Source organism: Lagenorhynchus albirostris, chromosome 20, assembly GCF_949774975.1.
Source record: "Lagenorhynchus albirostris chromosome 20, mLagAlb1.1, whole genome shotgun sequence".
In the NCBI taxonomy this organism is placed as follows: Eukaryota; Metazoa; Chordata; class Mammalia; order Artiodactyla; family Delphinidae; genus Lagenorhynchus; species Lagenorhynchus albirostris.
In genome coordinates, this window is record NC_083114.1 from 14,520,972 (window position 1) to 14,544,592 (window position 23,621).

At 37.6% G+C, this 23,621-nt stretch overlaps 1 protein-coding gene across 1 annotated transcript in view; it reads right to left on the bottom strand.

The window, feature by feature from the left end:
• Positions 1-7,110: 7,110 nt before the first annotated feature.
• Positions 7,111-23,621, bottom strand: part of CPD (carboxypeptidase D) — a 66,292-nt gene continuing 49,781 nt past the window's right edge. The window contains exons 13-21 of the mRNA XM_060133172.1: positions 21,803-21,998; positions 19,398-19,533; positions 18,341-18,472; positions 17,446-17,541; positions 17,277-17,341; positions 13,217-13,348; positions 12,485-12,670; positions 12,085-12,184; positions 7,111-10,442 (exon numbers count right to left, since the gene is read on the bottom strand). Coding sequence (XP_059989155.1) covers positions 10,216-10,442; positions 12,085-12,184; positions 12,485-12,670; positions 13,217-13,348; positions 17,277-17,341; positions 17,446-17,541; positions 18,341-18,472; positions 19,398-19,533; positions 21,803-21,998 — 1,270 coding nt within the window. The 3' untranslated portion in view covers positions 7,111-10,215. The remainder of the gene's footprint in view (positions 10,443-12,084; positions 12,185-12,484; positions 12,671-13,216; positions 13,349-17,276; positions 17,342-17,445; positions 17,542-18,340; positions 18,473-19,397; positions 19,534-21,802; positions 21,999-23,621) is intronic.

Below are 23,621 nucleotides of genomic sequence, written 5' to 3' on the forward strand. Positions count from 1 at the left end.
GTAGGAGAGTAGAGGCGATGCAGGCCAGAGAGTCATTTCCACGCCTTCTTCCGCTTGGCGCCAGGGCCGATGGGATACGTGAGCTTCCACAGACACCGCCACCTGGCGGTCAATTCATCATTTTACACCTTTTGAGCAGCGAGACTGACAACTTCAGGCTTAGCACCTGACACTCCCTGAACATCTGCCTTTCTGGTGTTGGTATCCGCTCTCCGCGCCCTAAACCTACATCATCGCCCTCAGCTGGGCTTATCCCCTCTCCAACAGGGACCTCCCAGGCTGAGAAGAAAGTTATCCTTAGACACAACTACCTGTTTCCTTCACCTTCTCTCAAATGTGCATCTTCAGCCAGCCTCTTTCTCTTCTCCAAGCCAGAGGCTCTTTTCTTCCCAAGACCAACCTCTTCATGCTACCTCTGCCTGTGTTCCATTATCCCACATCTCTGATATATGTGCTCTTCTCCACTGGCCGCCTTTTCCTCTGTCTACGGTAGAATCCCAGCCCTCTTTCCTTCCCAGCCGCCAAATCTAAAAAGTGTGTGCTAACTGCTTCCATGTGCCTCATCCTGACCCCTCAACCTGTTAAAATCAGCTGTCCAAACTCACTCTTTATAGATACACAAATTATCACAGTTTGCTCGTGTCCACATTTTACCAGTTCTTGTGAAATGCAGAAATCTTACGTCTTGTAAAGGTTTTAAAATCACACCTGGGTCTTCCCTGGTGGCACAGTGGTTAAGAATCTGCCTACCAATGCAGGGGAAACGGGTTCGAGCCCCGGCCTGGGAAGATCCTACGTGCCGCGGAGCAACTAAGCCCGTGTGCCACTTCTGGGTTGCCAGCTTCTCCAGCATCCATTATGGGATACATGAGGCAACATCTATTATGGGATATATGAGGCAAAAAGAAAACCAAGGAACTCATCACAGTGTCGTTCCTTGGATGCTGGAGGTCCCTTGGAGGTTCCTTGGAGGTTCCTAGCTGGTCTGCCTTCTTCTCTTCACCTTTCTGAGTCTTCTTTGTTTTATATATAACACATGATGTTTTTTGCTGTGCTTAGTGGGAGGAATAGAAGAGAAATACATCTAGTCCATTTTGTCGAGAAATGAAAGCCTCCATTTAATTTTTAATAGATTTTAATTATCTGCTAAAATTCTTCATCTTGGGGGCTTCCCTGGTGGCGCAGTGGTTGAGAGTCCGCCTGCCGATGCAGGGGACGCGGGTTCGTGCCCCGGTCCGGAAGGATCCCACATGTCGCGGAGCGGCTGGGCCCGTGAGCCATGGCCGCTGAGCCTGCGCGTCCGGAGCCTGTGCTCCGCAACGCGAGAGGCCACACAGTGAGAGGCCCACGTACCGCAAAAAAAAAAAAAAAAAAAAAATTCTTCATTGTCTTATACTTTTTTGAATTTATTCCTTGCCATTGTTTTAAAGTTTCTGATTGATAACTGAAAAATCTGTAACTCCCGTGGGACTGTTTCTATTTTTTTTCTTGATCTTTCATCATTTGAGATGTGACAATAAAAGTAACTTTTAACTGGATGCTATATGTTATGGATTAAAATTTGCAGTAATCATTTGAGGCTTTAGATGGTATCTTGCTCCAGACACAGTTTGCTGCTTCTTGCAGGCAGTTCAAGTAGGGGCAGATCAGCTTACTCCAGTATGGGATGGGACTAATACCAAGTGGGATTCTACATAAAAATTGGTCTTTTTCTGACTAGCCCTTACTTCTAATGTGTGGCCATTCAAGTGTCCTAACTCAAAGTTGACTGGTGCCCACTGCCTTGATAGGTGCTGAATTCATATTTCCTGCCACACAGTGGTACTGCCTAAAGCTTCTGCATGGTTCTCTGCCTCTTGCCTGGCCTCTCTGCTACCAGGCATCTCTAAACTCTTAGTCACCACTTATGAATCAACCAATAACTTAAAGTAAAAACTTCATTATTTTCATCCCTGAATTCCCTTTGCTAGGATCTTGACCCCTAAGTCTTTGTTACTTTAGTAGCTCTTCAATCCTTCAACAGGTTTTTTGGTGGTTGTTTTAAAATGCAAGCTTTTCTAATTATTCTTGATGGGAAGGTCTTTCTGTTTTAATCCACCCATAACTGGAAGTAAAGCTAAGTTATGTTATTATCTCTAACTTATCTGTAGATTTTTTGTATTTTTCACATGCACAATCATATCTACAAATAATGACAAATTTGTTTCTTCCTTATCAATATTCATATCTGTTACTGATATTTCCATGCTTCATGGCTGAGATCTCTTCTGTCCATACAACAAAGTTCACATGCTTTAGTGGGGTTTTTGTTGGTTTGTTTTGGTGATAGGGAGGGGTCATAAGTGTTCCAATTTTGCAGTTTTCATTTATCTTGCAGGACTGTAAATTTTCCTTTTTCTTTTCTCTCTCATCACCTAATTGTCAAAAGGTCCATCTCCATTTTCACTTTTTTTTCTGTATTTCAGAGACTGCCCGCTTAGATTACACCAGCCCCTTTAAATTGTGCTCGCTTTGAAGCCCCTTCTCTATGGTTTGTGCTCTGATCTGCTTGCACATATTTTTTAGAGCATTCAGACTTATGGTGCACTTAGTCTTTTTGGCAGTAGTTTTACACTAACTTTAGGCCCATTTGCTGGCATCCTTCTTCTCTCTTTCTTGAAGTTCATCTCCCTCTGCCTTCTCTCCACAAAGCCTTGCTCTGAGGTGGGACTGGGGCAGGCATGTGAAAGTATATGCAGAGATTTGGTGATTTTTCTCATTTTATTGTCAGTTTGAAGTTTCAAAATTGTCTGGCTTCAAGTTACACTGAGGTTTTTGTATAGATTTACTTTTTCCTTCTTGTTTTTTGCCTTATTTTACAACGAAATATTGGGAGATGGGGAGCTTAGGTTGCCACCAATGTTTTCAGCTACCTGGACGTTTACCTTCATTCTTTTTTAAATTTTTTGGCCACACCATACGGCACGTGGGATCTTAGTTCCCCGACCAGGGATCGAACCCATGCCCCCAGCAGTGGAAGCCTGGAGCCCTAACCACTGGACTGCTAGGGAAGGCCCTCACCTTCATTCTTGAAAGATGTGTTCAATAGAGAATTCTATGTTGGAAGTTAATGGCTTCCCTGGCACTTCCAAAGTTTAATTTCACTGTGCTGGTTTCCTTTGTGGGGAGTGATTCTAATCTCAGTCTAATTGCTAATTCTTTGAAGTTAATTTCTTTTCTTTCTGCTTTACATTTTTTTCTCTTTGTCTTTGATGCTCAGCAGTCTCACCAATGTGTCTAAGTGTGGATGTTTACTTTGTCTGTCTTGGATGGAGTTTCATCTACAGATACCATTTATCAATTTTGGAAAATTCTCCATTGTTGTCTCTTAGTTTCCTATGCTTCATTCTTTCTCCTCTTTCTCTCTAGAACAAATGATCAAACATGCATTCGTCATATTTTTACCCTCTCCTTCCTATTTTCTACCATTTTGTCTCAGCTGCAGAGGAGAGAATCTATAGATCTGCCTTCTAGTTTCTGCTTCTCTGTGTCCAAACTGCCATTGCCAACTATCCATTTTAGTTTCTGTACTTTCATTTTTAGAAGTTCTATTATTTTACCTGTGATAGTCTCAGGTTTATCTTTTATTTCTTTGAAAACAGTAAGTTTATTTGCTTTACAGTGTTTGATAATGTCGTCATCTGAAGCTGGTGGGCTTTTTCTGCTTTTTTTACTGGTGGTGTCTTATTTCTCTACATGCTTAGTTATCTTTTTCCATGTTTGGTCATCGCTCTTGAAAAATAGTGAGATCTCCAAATCTAGGACGGAGATACCTTCCGCTAGAGAAGATCTAAGTTGAACTAGAAGTAGTCCCACGTGGCTTGACACCTGGACTACCCAGGCTCTACATACCTGACTAGGTTCTAGACATCGTGTTCCCTCCTACGCTCACTCCTTTTCAAATGTGTTCAAGTCCCGCTGAATAGCAAACTGTACAATCCTTTCTCTTCTGCCCTCCCAACACCCACACCCTCCAAATAAAAGTCCAGCCGCCAATTCTATATTATCTTCGCAACTTTTCGGGAAATCTAAATCTTCTAAATTATTTTTAAAATCCAGCAGTCATCCAATTCAGCTATTACCATAATATACCCACTCCCCATCTATCCCATTCCCTAACTATCTTTAGGATCAATTTTTCTGGGCACCTGCCATCTTTCAAACACCAAATCAGAAGTCGTTTGATCTTGAGAAACTCTAATAGGAATCATACAAAAATAAGTGAGGATAATACTTATAAGTGTTGCAATAACTGCAAATACTCGAAATTACTAGTGGTTCAGATCTAGCAATCTAGACCTTCCCTGTGATTCTTTCACTTTGGCTCAACCTCAATGACAATCACAGAATATAATCCATGTTAAAACAATTTCTATTTAATCCATAATCTCTTTCTACATGTTCTATCTTAAATTTCTCCTCCTACTACTTTTATTTTCCACCTACAGCTCTGACTATATCAAAATCTCTTCATACGGCTTCTGATTGAATCAATAAACTGTCTTAGCTGAATGTGAGGCATCCATCTCTATATACCCCCACTTACAATGATCACATTTTTCAATCTAATCAAGCTTCTCACCCTTCTGCTTTCAAGCTTTTTCCAGGCTGGCCTCTAACCTTGAATGACTTTCTACTCTAATTCTTGCTTGCCTCGTTGACCTTTGTTTACACAGTGATAGAGAATAGGATTCCAGGCACAATGCCAAATAACATGCTTACTTTTAACATTCTACTGATTAATGTAGGTGGAAATTGTGATACTAAAGTTAAAATTTGGCTTTATAGGCTGATTTCATTGGTTTTGAATTGGGAGTTAATGGTGTATTTATCTGAGGCTGTAAACAGCATAGCATCAGTTGGCATTCTAACTGCAAGCGAGAGTAAGAGGTGAAGACCTACGTGATAGCATTTATTCGTAACTGAGTAGTGCATTAGCATTGAGCATTCATGTTTACTTTGCTGAGAACAATCAGCTTCTAGAAATCTGAAAAACTGAATATAATTGGTAGGTTACTATTTATAACACAAACCAAAAGTTTCTTGATTGAGTTATGAGAAAACTCCAGACAAAAATTCAGGAAAATATTTCAAACGTTGGGGGGAAAAGAGCCATCTTTATGGTTCATATTTCTCGCAGCACTTAAGTAAGGCTGTTTTCACTGAATAAGCATAAATATAATCTAATTTTATTTAAAAACAAATAGGAAGCATTTGGCACAATTTAAAACTTTACTGCCATGCTATAGACAATTTATGGAACCACATAATGGAAACTTTTATTTCATTTTTAGTACTCATGTCTAGGGATTTCTTCTACATTTAAAAGGCCACCTGTAAACAGATCTTTGTTCATATATTTGATAAAATAACTTTCTTTCACAGGGATCAGAAAACAGCAAATGATGCTGGTTACCATGGTAATTCAATTCTGAGTCAAATATTATGTTGGGCCCTTTGCTAACATTATTTCGCTTAATTCCCGCTCCAATCCTTTCAGGTATTATTCCTTAACCAGTAGAGAAACTAAGACTCAGAGAATGTTAAGAAGCTTATACAAAACTAAGTCACACAGGAAGCAAGAGCAGAGCCAAGAGTCAGTCTGAGATTGGTTCAACTCCAAAGTCCATGCTCAGATCTCTATGCTGTACTTCCTCTATAGCAGACTTTCTTTTCAGAGGAACCCGTCACTATAGAAGTACAGCTTATTTCCATTTCTATTTTTCTGGTCTGGAGTATGAATTCCTTGTCAGCAGAGCCCATGTTTTTTATATAACTTTGTTTTCCCAATTCCTATTAGAGCAGCAGTCTCAACAAGTTATTGCTAAATGAAAAGGGGATATTAAATTCATTGCCACTGTGCCTAAAAGTGCCAGGACACATTACTCTAACTCGGCTCATCTGTAAAAAGAACCAAATTTTAAACAAACAACCTTGAAATGGGTACATAAACCTTTCAATGGCCACTTTTATTATGTTCATTGTGGAATGACTGGACACATATCAATCTAGCTGAGCTGTGGCTACTATGTAATTATTCCAGAAACATAGTTTTATTTTAAGTCAATTCATGAAGACAGAAACACTCTGCAGCTAACAACCTGTATTCCTTGCCTGGGACTATTTTTCCCCTCATATAGGTAGAAAATCTAAATCCGTAACTTTCGAATTGGAACAGTAACTTTTTCTGGTCTATTGCTTTTGAAAAAAGATTATGAGACAAAACACAAAGAAAGACAAACATCATAAAATAACTTTTATACAGGATTAGTAGATCTGTTTACATATAAAAAACAGAAAGGCCCTCATTACATTTAGATTTCACATAAATTACACAGATTGACTTTTTAAAACTACTATTCAACTTTGTTTAAAGTCCCTTTTTTTTTTTTTTTTTAAAGTCCCTTTTAAAAATTTCATTTTGAAGGCACAGTGCATGAAAATGAACCAAAGACTGAAGCACTTGAGATGAATGAGTTCTGGGCACCTCATATAAATAGCTATAGATTGTTCTGGAGCTGGGGAATGTCACTCTGAAAAAATGGGGAGGTGAAAAGTTGATTTTTAATCTGTGTGTAAAAAAATACCATTATGGCATACCTCCAGAAAGTCTGCAGCATGGCCAGCATAGAAGGTAGCTAGTATACTCATGTTATGCCATTTGTAAAAGCCATAATCATACATATTTATATAATTTATATCCAAATGCCTCAAAATGGTAGCCTATTTTCAAGTTTCACAATAGATTCTGCCAAATGGAAATCAACTAGGATAATATTCTGAAAGTCAAGTGGAATATTAATGAATTATTGCTAAAAATAGGAGGATTGGACGTTGGGAAACATTTCTTCGTGAACTGGAAATCCAAGTTCAGCTGACATTAATCAAGGGCTCTAATCACCCCCCCCCAAAATCTGCTTTAATTAAAGCAAATCAGAAACCAAATACTTATCAAAAAATTTGCTATATAGAAGATCACTGAACATCAACCATAGTGGACTTTTTTGTAGTAACATTAAAGTTGCTACTGTTAAAAACAATTCCACCAGAGAACCATAACATAGGGCACTATTACAGCATTCATAGCCAAGAAGCTTTTAATACAGCAAGGACAGAACCTGGCACAAGTGCACTTCAGGCCACAAGAAAATAAAATGATTTACTGCTGAAAATAAATGGAAATAGAAGAACAGGTCCTGGTTACTGAGTAACCTGGTGTTAGCTCAGAAACACAATAAGTTCAGGCATAAGCACTACCTTTTATTTATTTGTCAACTCATAATTAGTTTTAAGTTCAATATTCATTAATTCAGCAAATCCCATTCAGGTGAAAGTTACCAAAGATTAACCAATCAATCACACTGGGCCAAATATACATTACGTTTCCTTTCTGGAGGATGACAAAGTCCCAAAGCACATTCCCTCCAAAGAGAATTGCAAGCATTCCTCAACTGGATGGGATCCCAACTACTACTCAAATGTTCAGCGAAATACATCAAAACTAAAGGGTCTTTCCTTCTGAAATTAACTTGAGTTCATCTTATTGAACTGCATAATCAGTACAAGTGCATTTACATAGGCAGACACTTTGAACATTACCTACTCAATCACTTTGCTTTTATTAAGGAGCTGGGAGGGAAGAAGGCTTACAAACTGATCACCAGGACAAAAAAACAAAAGCCTTGTGAGTAAAGAAAGGCACAACTCAGGCTTGGGCAAATTTCTTAATACTGTGATACTTACTTGCCTCCATGACTCCAAGGAAATGGAAAGTCTCTAGGAGAAATACTGAAGAAATGCATTCCCCATGCCATATGGCTTCAACGCCTTAAGCAGTTGATGTGGTCTCATATTAGATTAGATCCACAAATAAAAGACAAAGCAGGGCAGAGAACACAGTCTTAGTAGTCATTACCCTGTACATTCATGTTAACAGGTAACATAGGCTGAGAAGGCCTTGTTTTCCAGAGCAATGCATTATTTAGAAATTCATTAGAGATTCAAGATTCATAGCAGAATTTGGTTTTCCTTTCAGGAAAAATTATTAAAAGAACTACCTGTATGTTCATCTCTAAAAATAGTTTACACATGCTTAAAAGGCAATGGACTCCAGCCACTGTGATGTACAGTGAAAGACATGTTTAATTTAAGACAGAGATGAATTTAAAAGGCATCCTCTAGTGAAGACCAATGCTAATAAAGTAAAGGTTGTCATGTCAACTTTGTTTCATTTCTACCTGCAATGTCCCAAGCAGAGCCAGCCACTCACAGGCCCTTTGTTGGTTTTCTGACTTTGCACTCAAAAATAAAGCTGCAAAAAGCGATACCACCACATCATCCCCTTAAGGAAAATGCAGAGCATTATTAGAAGAAATTAAATCATGTATATTTCATTAAGTATTAGCACCCCACAAACTCTGTCCTGTGTACGTGGTGGGCTAAGAGTGGGGTGGCAAGGGCTCAAAATTTCGAGTTGTTAATAACAGGATTAATACCAGAATGGCTTAACCCAGAACCACCCAAATTAGATCACAGATACTCATTAATAAATGTCATGACTTCATTATTCCTGCTAAAGCAAATCTCTGTTTATGAAGCCACTTTGGGTACATTTCTCACAATACTCGGTTGAATGACCTAGATGGGTGGTAAACCACCTCCACATGAAGGCTTTGGGATGATAGATACATTAATGGATATAGAATACAACTTGAAAAGATGAGAGCAAGTTTTTTGATCCCCTGATTTAGTACAAGTTCAGCAGCAGCTTGGCCATTAAAACATTCAAAGGTATTAAACCATTAGATCATTGGTAAGACTCATACTTACAAAAAGCATCATTTCCATTGAATAGCATGATATGACAGACACAATAAAACGCAAATCTTTTAGGCCTTTGCAGTAACCCCACTGGCACTGAAGATAACACTTTCTCACTACAGTGTTACTTTTTTTTTTTTAATGGAGGGAGCCATATTTAAGTGCTTTCAACTGAACTTTTAACAAAATTGGTTGATCAAGAAGAGACCATCAAATGAAACATTAGGACAAAGAACCCAATCACACGCAGAGGCCTTTACGCATAAGGTTGGCCAAGCTATTTCAATAACAGGATGCTATGATAGGGCGCTGGCTTGGGCTAACAAGGAGCGTAGATATTCTGCGTTCAAAGGTAGGTTAAGAATGTGCAAGTAGGTCTCTTCCACACTTCCAGGTATTTTCAGTAGAATTCAGATCTTGTCGATTGCCAGGTCATCTGAAAACCCTAAGTGTACAACATAGAAAAAGGTTCAAATTTAGGAAATAGTAAAGAATTAGGCATTCCTAGAATAAACTAGTGCTTCACAGATAAAAGCAACAGCACCTGTGGGTTTTTACCAAGTTAAAAGATAGGCAACACGAGTTTTAGCTTTTGCTAGATCTCCCTCTCAGCTCTACGCAAATGGACACCGAGATCTTTTACAACAGTCAACAAGTTCTCCCTTAAAATGGGGATGTTTACAGCTTTGCTAAACCTTACACAAGAGGTAGTGAAATCCTGCTTAGAGCACAGCCCACCAGTTCTGATCTAGCCTTGGAACAGGTAGAAAGCCAAATACGGAAGCCCGTTTAATCATTTCTTAATGTTACATAAGTTTCAAAATCAATCCAGCCTCCATTAAACCTGAATAATAAGAGAAACTCCAGCTATTTAATAACTAGAGAAAAGTACTCCTCAATAGGTTGAAAAAACCTCGAGTTTTTAAAGCTTTATGTCAGATTCTGACTGCTGTCCCTGCCTTAATGTTTCTGGATTCTTTTGGCCATTTAAAATAAAGAGAAAAAGCTAAAGCCACTAGTAAACACCTGGTGTGCAAAATACAACATCCACTAGTTGGCTTTCTTCAGTTATAGCATAAGCTCCAAACAGCTCATCTTAAATTAAGAAGAAAAACAAAGTGGCTGTCCCATCTCTGCATAAATAGAAAGCAGATTTTTTTTCTTTTTAAGGTAAGAGTACTTTAAGGAGGGGAAGTTCAAAACTGCCAGCCAAATTCAGAGAATACAGATTTAGCAAGTTAACTTCCCAAAGCTCTTTGAAGAAGCAAAATAGTCTCTCTTCTTAATGCAGTGTCTCCCAAAAGGAACTGTAACTTTGCTTGGTACTTATGCTGGGAGAGATGCAAGGTGTGTGTTTCAATGTTTGCTGGAATATAATGTTTCCTCTTCAGTGTCTGTTTCATCCTGGAACTCGTGGCTTAAGAGAGACTTCTTGGAGCCGGTTGACATCATGCGAATTTCATCTTCATATTCATCATGATGCTGCCTGAGCCGATGAAAGCCATCCTTGTGTCTGTTAGACTTGATTGAGCAGATGCACCAAATAATGCAGGCTGTTAGGATCAATGCTGACATGGTGGCACCTGTCAACCAAAACCATCACGTGAGTGGTGTTCTAGTTGAAGAATACATATAAGCAGCTGCTTACAATAGCACTTTTTATATTATGCCCTTCATTTATTTTATTTTATTTTCATTCACTTAAAAACAACCTTTTTTATTACAGAAGTGGTACATGTATCATGTGCAAAATTAGAAAAATACAAACAAAATACCAAAAACCCATACTCCAAACTCCACTTCACATCTCCATTACCCCGAGGTCATTTTTAACAACCCTAGGGCATATTTTTTCTGGATTTTCCTTCACGTGTGTGTATGTACACATATATTTTTTCTTTTACCACAATGAATTCAAACTGTGTCTACTGTTGTGTAACCTGCTTTTCATCAATCAATGACTTCCACTTTTCCTTTCTGGTAAATTTTCATCTCATCCCAAATCCCTCATTTATTTAAAATATTTTTACATAAGGTTATCAGAGTAACAGTCTAAGTAACAGAAAATAATACCAATAAAATCATAATAAAAATTAAGTTCATGGGACTTCCCTGGTGGTCCAGTAGTTAAGACTCCAGGCTCCCAGTGCAGGGGGCCTAGGTTCGATCCCTGGTCAGGGAACTAGATCCTGCATGCATGCCACAACTAAAGATCCCACATGCCGCAACTAAAGATCCCGCACGCGACAATGAAGACTCTGGGTGCCGCAACTAAGACCGAGCGCAGCCAAATATTAAAAAAAAAATTAGGTTCACAACAGCAAATGGGTGGCAGAGCCAGATTTAAACTGAATCCCAGCTCCTATGTTTCTAAGCACTTAGTGATTTATGCTTTATCCGATTCAAGTTAAGAACTCTACCATAAACACCCCACAACAGGCTCTATGATTTGACCATGTTTCCAATATACCACTCTCTCTCAACTAAGGATCTCTCCCCAACACACCCTGTAATAAAACTTGGTTACTTTGCATCAGGTCCAAGTTGTACTTAGAAATGAACCAAGGTTCTTTGTGTCAAAAGATACAATACAGCAGAGTATTTATTATTTTACCACATTTTTTTCTTTCTAAACTTTCAGTGATTCAAGCAATGGCACACATTAAGCCTGGAGAAAACAAACATTCCCTCCTTCCAGGATCATGGAAAAAATAGAACTAATATAAGTCAAAGTCCAAGGGACTTATGATCTTAGTATAAAGCAAATCATTCATTCAATCAACAACTCTTCATTAAGACCCACTACATGCCAACCCATGGTTCTAGGCACTGGGAGGCAGATGAAATCCCTGTCCTCTCAGAGTTTATGTTTTAGTGGGAGAGATCGAATACAGACAAATAGATGAGTAATACATAATGGAACGGCAGGTAGTGATAAGGGCTTTAACAGAAACGAGCGGCGGTGAGATAGTGACAGGGGTACTATTTTAGCTAGGGTGATCAGGGAAGGCCTCTCTGTGGAGGTGACATTTGAGTACAGACCTGAAAATGTGATGGGGCAAGCCATGAGAACATATGAGAAAATAGTGTTCCAGGAAAATCATGTTTAGATAGACGTTAGAAGAAAAGTGATTATTTTCGGGTGATTATGGAGGTGATCCACTCTCAAATTGAAATGTCAGGATTGGTTTTAACTTCAACTACTGAAGATTTAAATTTTTTTACCTGATACAGTTACCACAAGCTCCCTTGGCAAACCAAATATCCGGTTATCTGTGTCAAAGACTATTACCACAGAACTGGCTGCATCATGATGCACAAAGACCTAGGAAGATAAAGTGCAAGAATTAGGAAAAAGTTTACCTAAGGTATACTGTATCCCTGCTATATTCCTAGGGCCTTTATAGCAAACCAAGGAGATGGTTCACTGTCATCTAAAGTACACAAAATGCTACAAAAATTTCCCTTTTGTTGCTAAAGGATAGAAAGATAACAAGTACCATAATCAAGAGGCGGTCACATTTTTCTTTATTCCCCACAAGCTTTCGAACAAGAGTTTCAAATTAAATATAAGTATTATTAATAATAAAAATTTACATGAGACCACTCAAGTTGAGTTTCTTACCTGGGAATGTTGTTGCTGATACCCATCGGCAATGGCATTGATGTTATGGACACCTGGGGCTAACAGTACATGGAAATAACCTCCCTCTTTTGTGTGTACTTTTATTCCTTCATTGAGCACAATGACTGCTTTAGAGATTGGTTTTCCAGACTTATCTTTAACAAATCCATGAACTCCCTTGTGAACCTTAAAAAAATAAATGTTTAAGATATAAATTTATGTTTTCATAATGCCAGATATTCTAGAGGCCATAACTTGAGGCTTGACAAAAACAAACAAAACAACAAAACCCTCTGTAAGTCTAGCTTATTCGTCCCTCCCCACTGACTCTGACCTTGTTTGCTACTCATTCACTGCTTCAGAGGCACGGAGATGGAAATAAGGGGAGAGAGGCCTCTGATAGAGTCAAAGCCTAAAATGTTTGAACCCAAGTCTTCCAACGTCTTGAATGCTTTACTTCCCACCACAGGACACTGTCTCAAGTAACTCCGTGTGATATTCAAATGGAAGAACCTGCAGCATCTCACAGGGTTAAATTACCTCAATATACATCAGATATGCGAACTCATGGCACCTGTTTAGGCAATAAAAAATGAACAAAACTCTCCTTTCTACATACATTTAAAATAAACAATACAAAATTTTGGTAAAAGATTAAGAAAATATTTTGATAAACGTTTTCAGTGACCAGATTCCTGGGAGTTTGCTTCTAGTTAAAAGGGAAAGACTCACCTCCACCAACATGCTAAGAAGAGATTTTTTATTTTCTGCCCACAACGAAGGGAGTTGTGCTGCACTAGGAAAGTAGCAGCAGCTTGTGTATACTGTGATTTCTGGACAGTGGCCATAGGTAACACTATAATCCTGGAATATAAGATTCAAAAACAAATGTAGGAAAATTAATAAGTAAAAGTAAGAATGAGGCTATGTAATATGACAAATGGAAGGAATGGAATAAAAAGAAAAGCTGGGTGATGTAAACAAAGAATCTGTAAAGCATTTTACAGCAAATACAAATAAACCACTTGGTATTATAACCAGTCACAAACATGGCCACCCCTAAGAGAGTTCTTAAGATCAGGGACTATGTCTAATTCATTTTTATATCTCCAGTGCTTCCTACAGTGACTGGCAGTAGAGGGGTTCTTATTAGGGTTTGTTGAATAAATGAATAAGTACACGCAGAGGGTCAACTTCCCTCTAAACCCTGGAACTTCACTGCTGTTACTGCTGGGTTTTTTTTTTCTTTTGCGGTACGCGGACCTCTCACTGCTGTAGTCTCTCCCGTTGCGGAGCACAGGCTCCGGATACGCAGGCTCAGCGGCCATGGCTCACGGGCCCAGCCGCTCCGCAGCATAGTGGGATCTTCCAGGACCGGGGCACGAACCTGCGTCCCCTGCATCGGCAGGCGGACTCTCAACCACTGCGCCACCAGGGAAGCCCCTTACTGCTGTTTTTGAGTTCTTAGAGGTAAAAGCACAAGTATTTGCTCTCTGATACCCTCAATCTGCAGGCTCGAACCTACCATACAGCAATATAGCAATTATTTAGGTAGGAACTACTTGTGTGGACAGGTTCCAAAATCTAACTTACCACTTTTTCACACCAAACCTGTTCTTCTTCCTAATTCAGTTAATGACAGTAACTCATTTTCTCACACAGGTATGAAATCTTTTGTCTTTGACTTCAATTTCTTGCTGTCATCCAGAATTTGCCAAATCCTGTGAATTCCAGTTCTACAATATCTCTGGAACTTCATCCCTTGATTCCATTCCCATTGCTACTACTCTAATCTAGGCCCTCAGTAGTTCTCGTCTAGGCTATTCTAAACCAGTCTCCCTGTGCCACAGTCTCTCCTTCCTCCAAACCATCTTAACCCACTGTTAAAAGATTTCCATAGAATAGCTCAGATCATGTCACTATATCCCTGCTCAAAACCTTTCATGGCTTCCCATTCCTTACTAAAAAAACAAAGCATTCAAAGCTTCAAACTCTCTTTCCATTCTTGTCTTCTGCTGCTCTCCATTACATCCCATATTCTAACTAATGTAGACTGATTCTTTAAAAAAAAACATTTATTTTGTATTGGAGTATAGCCGATTAACAACATTGTGTTAGTTTCAGGTGTCCAGCAGAGTGATTCTGTTATATGTAGACACGTATCTATTCTTTTTCAAATTCTTTTCCCATTTAGGTTATTACAGAGTATTGAGCAGAGTTCCCTATGCTATACAGTAGGTCCTTGTTGGTATAGCAGTGTGTACATATTAGACTGCTTCTTGACCTCTGCCCTTACTGCTTCCTCTTTATGGATGTCTCGGTTCACCAGCTCTGCATCCCTAATGCCATCTCATCTATGAAAAGAAGGCTACATCTCTGACTAGGTGTAACCCTTTCTGTCTTTAATTTCTCATGGCACATTGAGATCTCTTCTAGATCACAGTGATTAATTCTGTAACATAGTTATTTGTTTAATGGGCCACAGAATATTCTCTATCTTTCATATAGAAAAGTGCCTCACGCATAACAAGTTCTTAATAAATAAAGGAGGGAAGGCAGGCAGAGAAGGGAATGAAGTCAATTTTCTGGTTGTACGTGTGAACGGAATGATGAGCTAACCACCCATCTGCTAACAACTCCTGACTAATTTGAAATGGATGGACAACAAATGAAAATGCTCTCAGAAAGAAATTAAAGAAGACATTAAATGCAAAGACATGTTGTATTCTTGGATAGCAAGACAATACTGTCGAGATGTCAAAACAACCCAAAGTGATTTATAGATTCAACACAACCCCTAACAAAATCCCAACAGCCTTTTTGCAGAAAAAGAGAGGCCAATTCCAAAATTCAAGTGAAACTGGAAGGACCCTTGAGTAGCCAAAACAATCTTGGAAAATAACAAAGTTGGAGAACTCACAGTTTCCAATTCAAAACTTAGTACAAAGTTACAGTGTTCAAAACAGTGGTCCTAGAATAAGAATAGACATATAGGGGCTTCCTGGTGGCACAGTGGTTGAGCATCTGCCTGCCAACACAGGGGACACAGGTTCGAGCCCTGGTCCGGGAGGATCCCACATGCCACGGAGCAACTAAGCCCACGTGTCACAACTACTGAAGCCCACGTGCCTAGAGCCCCTGCTCTGCAACAAGAGAAGCCACCGCGATGAGAAGCCAACCCGCTTATGAGAAAGCCCGCGGGCAGCAAGGAAGACCCAATGAAGCCAAAAATAATAAAAATAAAATTAAAAAAAAAGAATAGAGATATAGACCAATAGTATAGAATTGAGAATCCAGAAATAAATCCATACATCTACGGTCAATTGACTTTGACAAGGATGGCAAGACTATTCAATGGAAGAAAGAATAGTCTTTTCAACAAATGGTTCCGGGACAACTGGACTTCCATATGCAAACAAATGAAGTTGAACTCCTACTTCATATCATATACAAAAATCAACTCTGAATATATCAATGACCTAAATATGAGAGCTAAGTCCATAAAATTCTTAGAAGAAAACACAGGGGTAAATCTTTATGACCTAGCATTTGGCAATGAATTCTTAGATATGACAATAAAGCATGAGCAACGAAAGAAAAAAACAAATTTGGCTTCATCTAAATTAAAACTTTTGTGTATCAGAAGTTTTCTTGACATTATCAAGAAAGTGAAAAGACAACTTACAGAACAGGAGAAACTATTGACAACAGAATAGGAGAAACTATTGACAAATCAAACATCTGGTAAGGGTTTTGTATTCAAAATATATAAAGAATTCTTATAACTCAACAACAAAAAGACAAAAACCCCAACTTTAAAATGGGCAATGGATTTGAATAGACATTTTTCCAAAGAAAACATACAAATGGCCAATGGGCAAATGAAAAGATGCTCAACATCATTAGTCATCAGGGAAATGCAAATCAAAACTAAAGTGAGATACCACTTCACACCTACTATGATGGCTATAATTTAAAAAATGGAAAATAAATGTTGGTGAGGATGTGGAGAAACTGGAACCTTTATACATTGCTGATAAGAATGTAAAATGGTTCAGCTGCTGTGGAAGTTTGGTGGTTCCTCAATAGTTAAACAGAGAATTACAATATGACAAGCAAATCCACTTCTAGGTATATACTCAAAAGAATTGAAAACTGGGGCTTACACAGATACTTGTACACGAATGTTCACTGCAGCATTATTTTCAAGAGCCAAAAGGTGGAAACATCTGTCCATCAAAAGATGAACTGATAAACAAAATGTGATCTACACGTACAATGGAATATTATTTAGCCATAAAAAGGAATGGAGTAGGTGATGTATGCTTCAGAATGGATGAACCCAGAAGGCATTATGCTAAGTGAAGAAAGCTGGACACAAAAGAAAAAATATTGTACAATTCCACTTATATGAAATATCCAGAATAGGCAAATACATAGAGACAGAGAGTAGATTAGAAGTCACCAGGGGCTGGGAGAAGAGGAGAATGGGGAGTTATTGCTTTGGGGCACAGAGTTTCTGTTTGGGGTAATGAAAGTTTTGAAAATAGATATGGTGATAGTTGCATGACACTGTTAATGTAATTAAAATATCACTGAAATTATAATTAAAAATGGCTAAATTGGCAAAAAAAATTGCTGTCAGGGGTTAGTTAGTTTAAGGGCTATCATGTCAAGGAAGCCACAAAGTAGATGCCATTCACTTTACTATATCAGAAAAGTCACCTATTCTTTCACTCAATGTCCAATATGTATTTATAATTCCATCCTCACCATATTCTATAAAGCATACCTTCATGCTGCCCAGGTGACTGTGCCATTCTGCTCCACGCATTACTCCTCCTGGAATATTCTCATCTATAAAAGCATTGAGAGATGTAGGATCAACAAGATCATAAGGCAAGTCCTCATCCTCTCCCGAAACAGCAACAACAATAACAAAGGGTAGGGAGAATACCTACCTGATTTATTGGGGCAACTGGGCTGACCCATATGCATCGATGGATGATTATTTGCATAAAGAGATGCCAAGTGCTTTAGAGTCTCTTTGTTTTCCACTACAAAAAGAAAAATACAGAAGTTAGCGGAGAAATTGAAAAGATTTGTCTCCAAGTTCAACTTCATGGACACAAAAGTCATATTCCTTTCCTTCTAGTAAATCTTGTACCTCACTGAAGTTTATTGAGGAGTTATTATAATTAAGCACACGGTTCTGTTCACGCCAAGATAATCTGACCAAGAAGATAAGCATCTTCCTTATATTAAAAGGCACTAACGGCGAGTTTAACAAGTTATCACACTAAAATACAAACCTATTCTGGTATGTTTTACTTCATTTGGGGGCAACTGTGGCCTAATTACAATATTCCTTGTAAGCTGCATTGCAAGCAACACAAATTATCTCCATATACAATGCCTCAGAGAGATTCAACAGGCAACTGTTTAACTCACCACAAGGTGCAACCAGTCAGTCAAGATTTAAAGCAGGAGAGGGCAATTCTGTATTGTTAATGTTTGGTTACATAATATGGATTTCTTGGGGTGGGCACTGTGTCTTATTCCCTTTTGTATTTCCAATGTCCAGAGATATAATAATTGTTCCATAAATGTTTATGGAGTAAAAATTGAGCAGATGTGACAAGATGGCTACATTGAATAAAGCTAGGCCATCATTAGATCTGACCTCCCTGTTCCAAGTAACTGAACTGTTGATGTATGTACAGACTTCTTAGGCTGTTTATTCATGCAGTGTGCTCAAATGCTCACCATTTAAAAAATTTTTAGAAGGGATGTTACCTAATTGAAATTTCCTATTTAAGCTTAAATAGTATATATGTAAAATGACACTCTACATACCTGTTTGTACTGGCTTGTCATATGGGTATGTGACCAGCACTGAACCACCATCTAAAGCAACAGAAAGACTGAAGTCCTGTTTCTGAATCAAATTTTCAATGATGGCTTTAGTTTCAGGTTGGGAGGCATTATCTAAAAATATAGAAATGTCAAACATAAAATACCAAGTTTTAAAATTTTAGTATGAGCAGCTAAGAAAATATTCCCTACTTGAGCACAGTCAAAAGGCTAACTTACAAAATCTGTAGATAAATACTTTATTACTCCATAAGCCACTACCTCACGCAAGAAATATACTTCCTAGGAGGTAGGTTATTTTGAGTTTTACACCCTTTAGGATAATGTTGAAAGGTTAATGACTCTAACCAAGTTTAAGAAAATTCTTACTGGAAACAAAAAGGGATGGACATATCCTCTTTTAAAAAATAGTAGCCTGTCCTTGAAAGAAAATAAGATTTTCAGAAATCAGGGTATTTTCTGAAGCATTGTTTGCAAGAGCAAAAAATTAAAAAGAAACTAAATGTCCATCAGTAGGGAAATTGTTGAATAAACTAGAATACTACCATATATTAATAGCATAATAAGATGCCATTAATAAGAATGTTAGAGATCTATGAGTATTGAAATAGATAGATGTCAATGATATATCCAATAAAAATGTTGCAGAACAATATGTATAGCTGATGATCCTATTTAAGTAAATAAGAAACAGGCCCCTTCAAATCAATACACACATACATTGTGTGTGTGTATACGTGTGTGTACACTCATATATAAGAGAGTAGAGAGGAAGAATATACATCTCTGTATGACTATGATGAAAACCTCTCCCCCAATATTATTGATTGAATTTCTAAGAAAAAAACTTGAATTACTTTTGCAAATGAAAAACAAGAAGAATTTGAAAAGTTTTCTAGATGTCTCTATTCATTTATATTGTACATCCTAGACAAGAAAGCACCCCTTACTCATCTATAAAATAGGATCAACCAATATCCTAGCAAAGAGAAATAAAATTATCTACAAAGTACTTTAATGACCTAAATATTGGTCTTACTTGTGAAGTCTGTATCCAGGTCTTTGCCACGAGCATTTGTCTGTCCTATCTTTGAAGTACAGTCTTTCTCTTGTGCTCTCTCTCGCCCATCTGGATTTAGAGAAGGGACAATCACAATTCTAGTCCTGTCGACCAACTAAAACGGAAACAGAAATCAATGAGTTTATTAGCTCTATGTGGAATCAAAAGGTACCCTCCCATGCTTCAAACAGAAAGTCTTTATTGTTTGTTTTAAACACAGATTTAAAAGGCAGAACTGAAAAATAAATAAAATTCTCTCTTGCTCCAAAAAAATTAAAAAGGAAACAAAAAACTGCACAGCGGCTGTTCCCAGAGACCTCCCAATATCTTACAACAGGGTCAGAAACCACTGTCTGTAGGCTAAACCCAGCCTGCTGCTTGCTATTGTAAATAAAGTTTTATTGGCACACAGCCTTGCCCATTCATATGACTTTTTTTGTTCTGCAATGGCAGAGTTGAGTAGTTGCAACACACAGCATCTGACCCACAAAGTCCAAAATATATACTATATGGCCCTTTATAGAAAAAGTTTGCTGACCACTGGCTTAGATCAATCATAACTGACCAATAAATAAAAATAATACAAATACAATAAACACAATAATATTGTATTTATAATAATATTGTACTTCCAGATTAAAAACTGGAACATATAATGTGACAAATATCAATGTATGTCTGGAAACAATGAGACAGAAGAGTTGAAATCAGCATATGAAAAAAAAATGAGGTGGGATATTTGTCTTACTCATAATTTCTCCCTCAAATGAGCCATATCCAGAGGTGTTAATACCTACATTTATGGCATGATTTCTGATATAATTCATCCTACATATTTCTAATAATAAATCAGAATAAGTGATCCCTGGTTTATTTATTCTAGTAAAATTGTCAATAGCTTGAAAATATATTTGCAATCCTTTAATTCATTTATGCTGGAATCTCTGAGGGAGATTTTTTTCCTATATGCTTGGGCTTAACCATATGTCTCTGGGTATACGTATATTTTCATGAACTCTCCAGACAATTCTGGCACTTAGCTCAAAACAAATGGCAATCTAAAGTGATCTAAGCCTAATTAGACCAGTGAGGCAAATTCTCATAAACTAGGAGTTTTGAAATTCCTGGTAGATGTTTTACCTGGGATATATAGTCTCTTATAACCTTAAGATCAGTAGGTAGTAACTCTGGCTAAATGTTAGAATAACCTAAGGAGCTTTTAAAGAAATATTGATGCTTCTGGGGATGGAGCCCAGGCATCGGTATTTGTAAAAGCTTCCCAGATGTTTTCAATGTATAGCCAGGGTAGAGAACCACTGTCCTAGGTAATCTCCCTTTTAAAAAAGAACAACAACAAAAATCTTTGAAATACTCCTGCAACTCACATGAAGAAGTCAATGGGATCTGTTTTGCTGAAAATGGTAAAATAATTTTTGATCAAGTCTGATTTAAGTTCATCTCACCTAATCCCACATCATGGGATCCTAATCATGACATCAATTCTTTCCAAATTTCTTTCAGGGGAGGCAGTAGGGTAAAACAGAACAGCACAGGCTTTAGAGTGAGACATGCTTGGGTTTAAATCCCTGCTTTACCACTTAGTAGCTGTGTGACCTCCTCTAAGTTATCAAATGTCTTGCCTCAGTTTTCACATCTATAAAATGAAGCTAACATAATTGCAGGGTTGAGGATTAAATTATGATGTATGTAAAGTACCTAGCACATAGTAGGTATTAAACAAATACTAGTACTTTTTCCCTTTCCTAAATTCTATACAGACAGTGCCAATTAGTGAGTGTTCTAGACAGATGCACACTCTTTCCTTCCTTTCCCTAAGACAACACAGAAACTAGGTTGCTTAATCATACATAACCAGCTTCTGGATCAACGTTCTATTCTATAGTCACGAGCGACTAAAGTAGGCACTGCCATATCACTTTTTCTAAAATCTCTTAGCATCCAAGGTGTCCAATAATTTCATCTTTATTACATGAAAAAAAACCCCGATTTCTCTTCTACCTCATTTTTCAATACAGTATCCTAGTTATAAATAATTGGCAATGGAAGTCCCTCTAATTAGAATATACATCACTGTGAGTAAAGATTGGAAGGGTAACATAAAGGAATAGAGGACTGAATGCAAATCTTTATTATTTTTTTCCTCTATGGCTCTTAATACATACAAAGAAATATAATAGAAAGACACTATTAACAATGACTATATACCAAGGTCCATTTTTAAAGAGTAAAGTGTATAATGACCTTAAAAGTACCTCTGTATAAAATCTAACAGGAAATTAAATTTTTAAAAAATGGTGCCTTGATATCAGTGTATCACTGAGCTTTTTCCTTTTAAAGCATGTCAAAACAGGCTATTTTCTTACTTGGGTAACAGCTGGGTTCTTTTTGTAGTTTAGGCAGAGAAATTCTGCCAGAGCCAAAAGAAGTTCAGTTCCAACTGGAGCATTTCCATGGATACCAGCAACAAAACGAATCTTTGGTTCTTCAGGCTCAGATACATTGGGCTTATTGGAGATTTCAAGGGACCAAATGTGACGATATTCAGCACTCTGTCCCAAACTTTCAAAAACCAGAAACAAAAAGTCAGCAAGTAATCAAGTATTATGTTAATGCTGCCTTACAGATTTTAAAAAAACAAATGAGAACAAAATTTGAAAAGTCTTAAAAAGTCTTTAAAGAGTAAATCTTTATGTCAGACTACTTTAAGAAAATTAGGTTCCCTTAATCAAAGAAAGTCAAATAGATGTGAGATACTATCAGATTTAGGAAAGATCATGATTTAGTTCAGCATTCCTCCAAATTGTCATTCTCCTATCATCTTCATGATATTTACCCAATCTTCTATAATCTATACTACTCTTTAGTTAATTTATGTCTTTTTTTTTTTTTTGGCTGTGCCGCCTAGCATGTGGGATCCTAGTCCCCTGACCAGGGATCGAACCCGCGGCCCCTGCACTGGAAGCATGGAGTCTTCCAGTGAAGTCCCAGGGAAGTCTCTAGTTAACATATGTCTTTTAAGTTAACTCACTTAAATTTTTATTATGGAAATATTTAAATATACAAAAATGCAGAGCACCTTACTTTTAAAATCTAAATTAATTTACACAAATAAGACGTTTTATACTTTAAATGCAGTACCAAGATTACAGCAAAACTAATTGAAAAGGCCTGCTTTCTTTGATATAAAGGGAGATTTATAAGAGTTAGATAGAAAAAAAATATTGGCATTAAATTGAGGATTAATAGAATAGACAAAGTACCACTATCTCCCAATGGTATTTAATGATACTTAGCAACCGTTGGAGGACCACCTAAAACTGGCTTGTGTCCCACCACTGGCAGGTGTTGCATATTTGCTGGGGAAATATTTAACTAAGAAGGGCATGTTTAATTGAAAGGTTAAAAAAAAACAAATGAACTAAGTAAATGGATAGCAAAATAATGTCCAATTTTTTGTTTTAAAATAAGAAAGTCTGTAACGTCTATATGGCACTAACATGGACAGTATTAAAACCTGACCTGGGCAGAAATGTTCAAGAGTCAGTTGCGGAAGAGAGGTAATTGGTATTGCCAAAGTAAATATCAGTCTTTGCAATTACAGACATTATAAACCAGTATTTGAGAAAGTAAATTTACTGGTAAAATTAAAAGAACCAATGAAGGAAAAAAAGTGAAAACGTGAAAGTCTAGTTAATGTTCATTAGGTTTGTAGTAGAGAACTGTAAGTTCAGGGCAAAAAGTAAAGGCCCTAAAATAGGCAAATAATAGGAATCAACAAATCAAGGAAATAGTTTTGAGACAGTGGAAGTGAAGCAGAGAAGCCTAAGAAGTGAAGGTAAAAGTTGTCTCAGCCATCAGTTTTACATAAGCCGGTACTGCATGTTTTCCCAGAACCCTCAATCACATATGTCCCTAAGGCTTCAGGGAACCATGACTGTGAGTAGAGACTGAAGCACAGAAAATGGCAGCCAACCAGGCTTCATTATTTAATTTGAAGAAAAGGTTAAACATGATCCCTGACAAGTGAGCTCATAGTTCCAAATTTGTCCCTGCCCCCAGCAAAATGAAACAAACTAAATAATATTTAGTCAGAATGTGAATCTGCAACTGAGAAGTAGAAAGGGTTTTGAAATCAAAGTAATCATTAGAAAGAATGATTTTACATTTTCTGGAGGCACAAGC